We start from the raw sequence: 9,366 nt of genomic DNA on the forward strand, positions 1-9,366 counted from the left end.
TGCAAAGGGAATAGCAGGATGGACACGCAGAGAGGCACCCCAGGGACACAGAACAGAAGGAGAGAGGAGGAAAGAGGGGTTTTATACACATTTGCCACAAGAAATGTACAACACAGCAAGGAAGGCAGAGCAGCCCCTCCTGCCAGGCAGCTCCTGGTGCCGGGACACCCACGGCATCGCCACCAAACCCCCGGCTGGGACCAGGAGCTGGGATGAGCTGGATGGGAGGGACACAGTTCATCCCATTGCAGGACAATGGAGCTGGGCTTCGGGAGGCTGGGCTGCTGTCAGGAGGAGAGAGGAGATGCTTCTTTCCTTGTCAACCTTCGGGGCTCAGAATCGCACTCCCGAAGATTTGACCGAGGTGGTGGTGACGCATCTCCGCACGGAGGAGGATCCCCCACCGGAGCCGCACATCCTTCCGCTTCCAGAGGAGAAGCCCCCACCGTACATTCCTCCCCCCATCCCACAGCTGCCACCCATGCTGCCTCCTCCAAAGCTGCTGCCTCCTCCGCAGATGCCTCCTCCCATTCCTCCTCCCATGCCGCTGCCGCCTCCAAATCCTCCTCCCATTCCACAGCTGCCGCCTCCGAATCCTCCTCCCATGCCGCTGCCTCCGAATCCTCCTCCCATGCCTCCTCTGCCTCCAGAGACAGTCGTCCTGCCCACCACAGCTGGAAGAGAAGCACAGGTTATGTTTCCATTGCCCAGTCTCAGTCTCTGTCTCTGAAGAAACACAGTGTGATGCTTTTTCTGAGGGACCCCAGGGCAGATACTTACAGACATTGACGTTTGACATGCCATCGTTGCACAACCTGTGAAGGAAATTGGACATTTTAATTACCCAATAAATTACAGGTTATAAAAACTTTAAACTGTGTTTCCACTATCAAATCATTTTCCTGGTTCACACTCCTAAGCCACTTTGGAATCACTAAAAGGTTGGAGGAGGGGAGGAGTTGGCAATTCCTCTTTACAATGGGGTTTCTCCATATTTAAGGTTCATTAAAAACTCAGCAGTGACTCAGAGATGGGGCAGCAGCTCTGCCACCTCCATGGAACCAGTTATGGGTCCTGACCCCCAGAATATCCCACACAGCATCAATCATAACATCCACCCCTTAGCCCAAAGAATTGGTTTGGGATTACAGTCAATATTCCAGATGTCCAGTGTAGATCACAAACCCAGTGAGATCTCAGTTATTTACCTGTTCTCCTCCCCCTCCAGCAGCTTCCTGTACATGGCAATCTCAACATCCAGTGCGATCTTGACATTCAGCAACTCCTGGTACTCCTTCAGCAGGCGAGCCAGCTCCTCCTTGTCCTTCTGCAGGGCACTCTCCAGCTCCTCCAACTTCAACCTGGCATCTTTGAGAGCCATCTCTCCCCTCTCTTCAGCTTCAGCAATGGCTGCCTGCAGCTGCTGGTTCTGGGGAGCACAACAGGAGCTTTCTCAGGCCTCAACTTGTCCCTCATGACCAGTTCTCAGACCCCCAAGAGGAGAAATCAGGAGACAAGTAAACATCTGCATGAAGTGAACTTGGATTGATGGAAGGTTTCTGCCCCACTCATGATCATTTGTGATCCAACCTGCTGCTACCTTCCCCTGAGACACCAACCAGCCCCTTCCTTTCTTCATGTCCTCGATCTCATCCCCAAGACACCAACCAATCCCTACCTGCTTCTTCACGTTCTCAATCTCTGCCCGCAGCCTCTGAATGTTCCTGGTCAGCTCCTGGATCTCAATCTTGGTGTTGCGGAGGTTGTCTCCATGCCGGCCAGCTGTGCTCTGGAGCTGCTCGTACTGATGGCACCAAGACAGAACGACTCATCAGTGACACATTCCTGGTGCCTCTAGAAGACTTGTCCCCAGTTTCAAGGCTCAGGTGACATTATGAGGACTGTGCTGCTGATGGATGCCCAGCTCTATGTTCAAGGTGGCTCTGGGACTCAGTCATGGGGTCTGAGCTTTGAAAAGGATCTTAGTGACACTAAAAAGCATCTCCTGGCATCTGAAAAGCCACTTAGGCTGGAATTTTCTCATTAAGCTGCATTTTGGGCCATTTTTATCAATAAGTTGTGATGACTTAAGTTTTAGCTTTCATATTTTCCAGATTCTGTACTGCATTAGTACGTAACTCTGAACTTCATATAAAGTATCAGCAAGTTCTCCTCACAGTTCAGTCACACAAAACATTCCTTTTCCAGCCCCAGAACCAAGGACACTGCTGATGCTTCAGGGCCAAAAAGTGCAAACAACAACGAATTGAGGAGAGCAATCTGGGAGGATGGGACTGCAGAACCCAGAGCTGGAATTGGACAATTAGCCCCAATATGTAAATGGACCAAAACTTATAAAAGTGTGAAAATGTGTGATCCGTCATCCATCTTGAGTGTAGCTTCAGCCAGGCTCTTATACAGCCCAAGATGTATCCTGTGAAGACTTTTAAATAAATACCTGTTTTATTCCTTTAACACTGTCTAGCGTCTGTTCTAGGTAGCATCTCAAGGCATCAGTTTCTGCCATGCACCTTAGTGAGTTTGGGACACATTGGGAGCAATGAGTCAGATCCCTCAAAAGCAGCTCAAGCCCTCTGGACGTTCCTTGCACCACAAGCTCCAGCCCCGTTAGCTTGAAAAGGTGTCTCATCCAGCCATAAATTACTGTAAATCACCCAGCCACACCCAGGAGTCTCGACTGCTCCCTGACTCACCTGGCTCTGGTACCAGGCCTCGGCCTCAGCCCGGCTGCTCTGGGCAATCTGCTCGTACTGGCGCCGGACCTCCTCGATGATGCTGTCCAGGTCCAGGTGCCGGTTGTTGTCCATGGACACCACCACGGACAGATCCCGACTGATCGTCTGCATCTGAGACAGCTCCTGCAACCAAGACATGAGTCAGAGACACCATCTCAAGCCTAAATCCACCCAGGCACCCAATCCAACTTCAGTGTCCTTGGCTGCCACACACCTGATGACAATTCCCCCCCCCACCCCCGGAGAAGAGAGAGCTCCTACCTCTTCATAGATGCACCTCAGGAAGTTGATTTCATCAGTCAGAGCTCCCACTTTGGCTTCCAGCTCGACTTTGGTCATGTAGGCATTGTCCACATCCTAAAGGAAAGATACCACAGAAGGTAGTTTTGTTTCCTCTTGGGAATCCTTCAGGCTTGTGGGAATTGCTGTCTGAGGGTTTGGTGTTATTCACTGTTATTCACTGAGACATCATTATGTTTATATATAATTCTACAACCACATATATAAATAAATAAAAATAAATAATGCTATGGTGTCATCCCATTATGCAAATTGAATATAAAGGATTCCAGATATCAGCTGGAAGATCTTAAAAACTCCACGATTCCCATTCAAGTGCAGGTAAAGCTAAATATTGGGGGATTATTTGGTGGTGGCTGTGACTCACCTTCTTCAGCACCACGAACTCATTCTCAGCTGTCGTGCGCCGGTTGATCTCTTCCTCATACCTGTGGAGAGGAAAAGTGCAAATTGAGTTCCTGGACTTTCCTGCCTAAGGCTGTGAGAAACAATCTGAAAGGGAAAAAAAACCCCTAAATTAAAATATTTAGTCTGAAAAACTATCTCCGCTATCACCATAAAAAGCAGTTGGGCAAAATTAAAGTGACCAAAAAGCTGCTTGAGCTGCTCTTGGCTCCGCACTCACTTGGTTTTGTAATCCTCGACGTACTGCTGCATGTTCTGCAGCTCTGACTCCAGCTGCCCCCTCTGTGCCAGGATTGATTCCAGCTGCCTCCGCAGGTTCTGGATGTAATTCTCAAAGATCACATCCAGGTTCTTCCTGGGCCCGGATGGCCCTTGCTGCTGGAGCAGCTCCCACTTGGTGGAGAGCACCTTGTTCTGCTGCTCCAGGAATCGGACCTACAGCCAAGACATGGAGGAGCCACCATCACACACGAGCAGCTCCCACCAAAACATCTCTTGCATCACTCAGAAAGATTTGCATGGTGATGAGAGAACCAATTAACTATATTTTTTAAAAATTTCTGTTGGTGCCTAAGCTGCAAAATCAGGAAAAGAAGGAAATATCTAACAATTTTCTACTCAAAGGAGCTTTTACACATTGCTCTCACTCCAAGTCCGTCCCCATTGCAGGCAGTATGGAAATCTGATCTCCAGCCTAGATTTAGAAGCCTGGAGATTTGAAAACAAAGAGAAAAATATATAAATTAATACTTAAATGGAAGGTTGTTCAGGCAGAGAGTAGTGGAGGAGGGAGAATCTGTGCCCGAAACCTGCGGAGGTTGGAGGTGTTGAACCTGCTTGCAAGAGTAACCTCAGAGTAGAGCTTGGTGCAACAGGGCAGATGAAAGCCCTGGAGACATTGCTTTGATCTTGTGTGGAGGAGAGATTCCCATCTCTTCCCTTAATGAAAAGGCTCTGCTCAAGCTTCTCTGCCTGCTAGGATTCAGCTCCAGAAGGATGTTTCTGTGCAACTGGGAAGTTCTTCCTAATCTTGACCTTAATCAGGCACAATCCCACCCTCTCACCTTGTCAATGAAGGAGGCAAACTGGTTGTTCAGGGTCTTGATCTGCTCCTTCTCCTGGTTTTTAACTTGCTGGATCTGGGGGTCAATCTCGACATGGACCGGACGCAGGAGGGTCGTGTCGATCTGCACTGGCTGGATCCCAGGGCCACCTCTCCCAGGGCCACCCATGCCAAAGCCTGGGCCACCAAAGCCACCCATTCCTCCACCACCCATCCCACCACCAAAGCCACCCATTCCTCCACCGAAGCCACCCATTCCTCCTCCACCACCCATTCCTCCTCCACCCATTCCTCCAAAGCCACACATTCCTCCTCCTCCACCACCCATTCCACCCCCAAAACTACCGAGACCCCCGTAGCTCCCGCCAAAGCCGCCCATCCTGCCGCCGTACCCACCACCGTAGCACCCGCCCATGGAGATCCTGGCGCTGCCCCCCATGTTGTGGAGGCTCCGGCTGCCAAAGCCTCCGCACCGTCCTCCACCTCCGAATCCCCTGGACACTGAGTACGAGCTGTAGCTGCTCCTGCTCCGGTTGCCACCTCCAAAGCCCCCGCCGATTGCAGAGCAGGAACTGAAGCCCCTTCTGCTCCCCCCTCCGAAGCTCCTGCAGACAGACTGACGAGACATGGCTGATTATCCTCAAAAGAGCCAAGAATGGAGAAGCTGAGGAGCTCAACGAGGTTGTGGGTGAGGAGGTGGGTGGAAGAAGGGAAGTCAGTCCCTCTGGCTGGAGGGCAGCAGATGCTCCCTTTTATGTGTTTTTGGAGGTGGGCTGGGTCTGCATGGGCGTGAAGGAGGAGACAGGTCCTGTCTTCATCAGCGTGGCGTGGCTAAAGATTTCCATCTCCAATTTGCCAAACATTGACCCTACCCAGAAACACACCCTCTAATGCAGGAGAAAAGGCAAAAAAGATCCAACTGGGGCTCCCAGCACGCCATGACTAAGGAATCTTACACCTTGTGAAGCAGCAAGAGCCTCCCTAAGATACACCAGGTATTTGTTTTCCACCTTTCATCCACTGGGTTTGTTTCCCTGCTTGTGTTTATCTTTAAATCTCTCACTCCAAAGCCCCACTGCAGGCAGGCACTGTGGCTCATGCCAAGTTGTAGCCTGGCTTTCACAATTCCCAAAACACACCTAAGTTACACCCTCAGTCTTCTTTTTACTTGGAAAATTGCCTTTGGCTCAGAGAATTGAGTTTCTCAATCTACAGCCAGAGCTCAGCAAATTGCATTTTGATGAGGCTCTGCACCTTTTTGATAAATAAAACCTCACTGGTGATGAGACGTTGGTGTTGGCACTGGAAATTCATTTATTGTTAGACTAAAGCATATCCCACTGTCTTCATGCCAAGACAATCTCAGCACTGGTGAGGAAATACCCTATCTGGGAATCCCGTGTAGGATTTTCTGAAAGCTTTCAGGACCATGAGGAGAAATCAGGCACCAGCTGCCATGGTGGGATGTGCAGGAAGATGGAGGGACAGCCGTGGGAGCATAGTGGGAGGAGGGATACTAAACCTTGCTTCCCACATCAAACACCCTGGAACAATTTAAATGCAATTAATAGAGCTCAACTCATTTATAGAGATGTGGAAGTGAGGAAAGCATAATGCTTGGAGGAATCACCATTCTTTTCAGCTCTTTCACTTATTTTGATGTTTATATTTGGTGTTCATGCCAATATATCTTTGGCAGATGTAGATTTTAGAAAGACAGGAGTTTGTCAGAATCCTCCAGTTCTGATTCCCAAGTGAGGATGGATTCAGACTATGATCCATCACAGAATTCCAGAATGGCTTGGGTTGGAAAGGACCTTAAATCCCATCTTGTTCCACCCCCTGCCATGGGCAGGGACACCTTCCACTATCTCAGGTGGCTCCAAGCCCGTCCAACCTGGCCTTGGACACTTTCAGGGACTGGGCATGCACCACCTTTCACAGAATCATAGAATGATTCAGGCTAACTCTGTAAGTCATTCAATCCAAAAATCCGTCACAGATCCACCCTTTTGCCTTGCTTATTAAATAACAATTAGTCTCATTTTATTTTTTATAGAGAAAATAAATTTTTTATTACTTTTCAACATTTTAAAGCCATCTAGGACATATCAAAGTCCAAACCCACAGCTCTAGAGGCACCTCACTGTGCTGCAGCCATCTGGTGCAGGTCTCTGAATTCTCACACAACACATGTTAATTAAGAGCTTCTGGAAAATCCACACCAGCAACTTCTGGTATCATCAGACGTTTAAATACTTCTAAAAATATTGCCCAGACACCCATTTCCAAAAGCGCCTTGGGACCCGGACATGCAGCTAAACTGGCATTTCCACTGGAAAACATCACATTCGCTGTGTTTATCTCACCTCCAGGACCTGTGTGGGTCTCAAGGAGGTGGATTGGGGGGGTAGATAAGCCTAAGAAAATCATGGAATCCTAGGATTAAGACTGGAAAAGACCTTCAAGATCATCAAGTAATACTTTTGAAAAAATAAATATATATAATATCAAATCTTCACTCTGGGAGCAAAGGGGGGAGGTTTGACAGAGGGTTTTATAGGCAATAAATAAAAAAAATAGACAAGAAATCAATACACAGACAATAAAAATGGGGGCTGAAGCACAGTCCCTCAACAGCCCAGGCAAGACCCCCCTCCCTTAGCATTATCAAACCTCTTGTTACACCTTCCTGGGGGATTTTTGTTGGGATTTTTTTCTCCTTCTGTGGGCGGGATGACACGATCTGAAAGTTCTCTCTTTCCCAGGGGAGGAGAGTTCCCGAGTCAGCAAACGGAGAGCCCCGAGCGCACGTGGAAAGATAACGCAGAGTGTTGAGTCACGGCCACAGCTCCAGCCAAGCTTAGGAAATCGAACTGGGATTTGGGTATCAACATCACCTCCTGGCTCAAACATGCACACTGGCAGAGGTGGAATGGCTTGGGTGGGAAAGGAATAGAAAGATCATCCCATCCCACCCCTGCCATTGGGCAGGGACATCTTCCACATTTCCCCAAGCCCTGTCCAACCTGGACTTCCAGGCATGCAGCAGCCACAGTTTTACCAGAAAATCCATTCCAGGACCTCACTGCCCTCACAGGGAAGAATTCCTTCCTGATATCCCATCTAATCCTGCCCTCTTCCAGCTGGAAGCCATCACCCCTTATCCCATTATTTCAGGCTCTTTCTAAGTCCCTCTACAGCTCTCCTGGAGCCCCCAGTGAAAGAAAATTACCCTCAGAGGTCACTTCCCACCCAAACTGTTTCATGATGCTGTGAAAATAAGCAGGCCTTGAATAACTGAGAGGAAACCATGAAATCACAGAATCATGAGATGGTTTGGGCTGGGAAGGACATTAAAGTTCGTCTTGGTCCATCCCCTGCCATGGGCAGGGACAAACCCTGATGAATCCAATCCTATTTTCAAACCATGGAAAACATTTTCTTTCCTCCATCCAGAGGCAGGAATTAGATCACCTCTGTGTCTGGCCTGGAAGAATTTTTCCCTAATTGTTGATGCGATCCCAGGAACAAAAGGGGAGGGATTTGTATGCTTGTTTGTTTTAGCGACGGCCTTTGTGCTCCTGGAGAAGCCCTTTGTCTCAGGCGGGAGCCACTGCTGGAAGTGAGTTTGGATTGGGGTGACTCCGAGGGAAGTTATTGCCTTCTCATTCAACACCACTTTAGGTCACTTTTACAACTCCCCAGATGTTTAACCATCGCTCCAACCATGTCCCCACCCAAGCAATGACAAGCCCGTGCTGGCAGCATTGTGACATTCCATTGTGACATTCCGCCTGTCACTGCTGGTACTGGATGCCTTCAGCCTTTACCAGCTCAGAACTAACATGGGAGAAATGGGATGAGTCACCCCAAACACAGCCTGTGGCTGGCCAGGGACGTGATTCAAGGTCTCCTGAGCAAGAGGTCAAACCACAGCAGGAGTCTGGGGATCAAAATTTATCCAAATACTCTTCTTTCGGGGTGTGTTTGGGGGGGGTTGATGGAGCGGGGGGGAAAGTCTTGCTCTTCCCGTGGTCTCAGCTGCCTTTTGGAGATGCCTTAAGAGCAATCCATGGATCCTTGGTGAGTCCAGACAGTAGGAAAAGCTGCAGGGCTGGCTCCAGTATCATGGATGCCAAGGAATTAGCTCCAAATTATTTGGAGGGGTGATGACCACTGTTCCTTCTCCCATACCAACCATGCTAGGATGCTCCTAAAGCACTCAGAGTTGTGCAAAGAGTGCCCTGGGAGCTCCAGCAGTGTCACAGCAGTCCTGGGGCCACCTCAGAAGACAGGGTGGGCAGTTGTGTGGTCAGGCACAGTGGCCAGGGAGAGGTGGGATAGCCGGGGAACATCCCAGATCAGCTAACTGCAGCATGGAAAGGGCTTAGGAAGAGAAGGATGAAGGGAGGAGTCTCCTAAAATCCACAGTCTGAAAGTCTGCTCAGATCTGGTGGGCACAGTGGTGGGACAACAATCTCTGCCATGTCCGGAGATCCTGCAGGATGGAGAGGAGGATTCAGGGGCTGCATTTTTCCCTCTGCCAGGAGTGGCCTCGTTCCCAGGGCTGTCACCAAAGTGACTGTGACTGTGTCACTGTCACTCTGCACCCAATGTCCCTCCAGCCTCCCCGGTGAGACCCTCCTTATTCCTGCAAAACTTCCTTCATTTTTGGAGACAGAGAGGGGTGAGAGGAGACCCGGTTGCACCTTCACCTGAGCTCCTTTAAATTCAGACTTCAAAGGGCAGGAGAAAGTCAGGAAATGTTTTCAGATCTCGTCAGAAGACGAGACTTGTTACAACACGAAACTGTTTGGTCAGGGAGAAAACCACACCAGG

At 49.4% G+C, this 9,366-nt stretch overlaps 1 protein-coding gene across 1 annotated transcript; it reads right to left on the reverse strand.

The window, feature by feature from the left end:
• Positions 1-220: 220 nt before the first annotated feature.
• LOC106863505 (keratin, type II cytoskeletal 6C-like) lies at positions 221-5,152 on the reverse strand. The gene is made up of 9 exons (XM_014892979.2): positions 4,526-5,152; positions 3,682-3,896; positions 3,424-3,484; positions 3,018-3,113; positions 2,715-2,879; positions 1,679-1,804; positions 1,209-1,429; positions 781-815; positions 221-674 (listed from the first exon to the last, which is right to left on the reverse strand). The coding sequence occupies exons 1-9, from the start codon at positions 5,150-5,152 to the stop codon at positions 334-336; spliced, it is 1,887 nt and encodes a 628-aa protein (XP_014748465.2). The 3' UTR covers positions 221-333.
• Positions 5,153-9,366: the final 4,214 nt, after the last annotated feature.

The sequence above is a fragment of the Sturnus vulgaris genome, chromosome 30 (assembly GCF_052056855.1).
Source record: "Sturnus vulgaris isolate bStuVul1 chromosome 30, bStuVul1.hap1, whole genome shotgun sequence".
Classification (NCBI taxonomy): Eukaryota; Metazoa; Chordata; class Aves; order Passeriformes; family Sturnidae; genus Sturnus; species Sturnus vulgaris.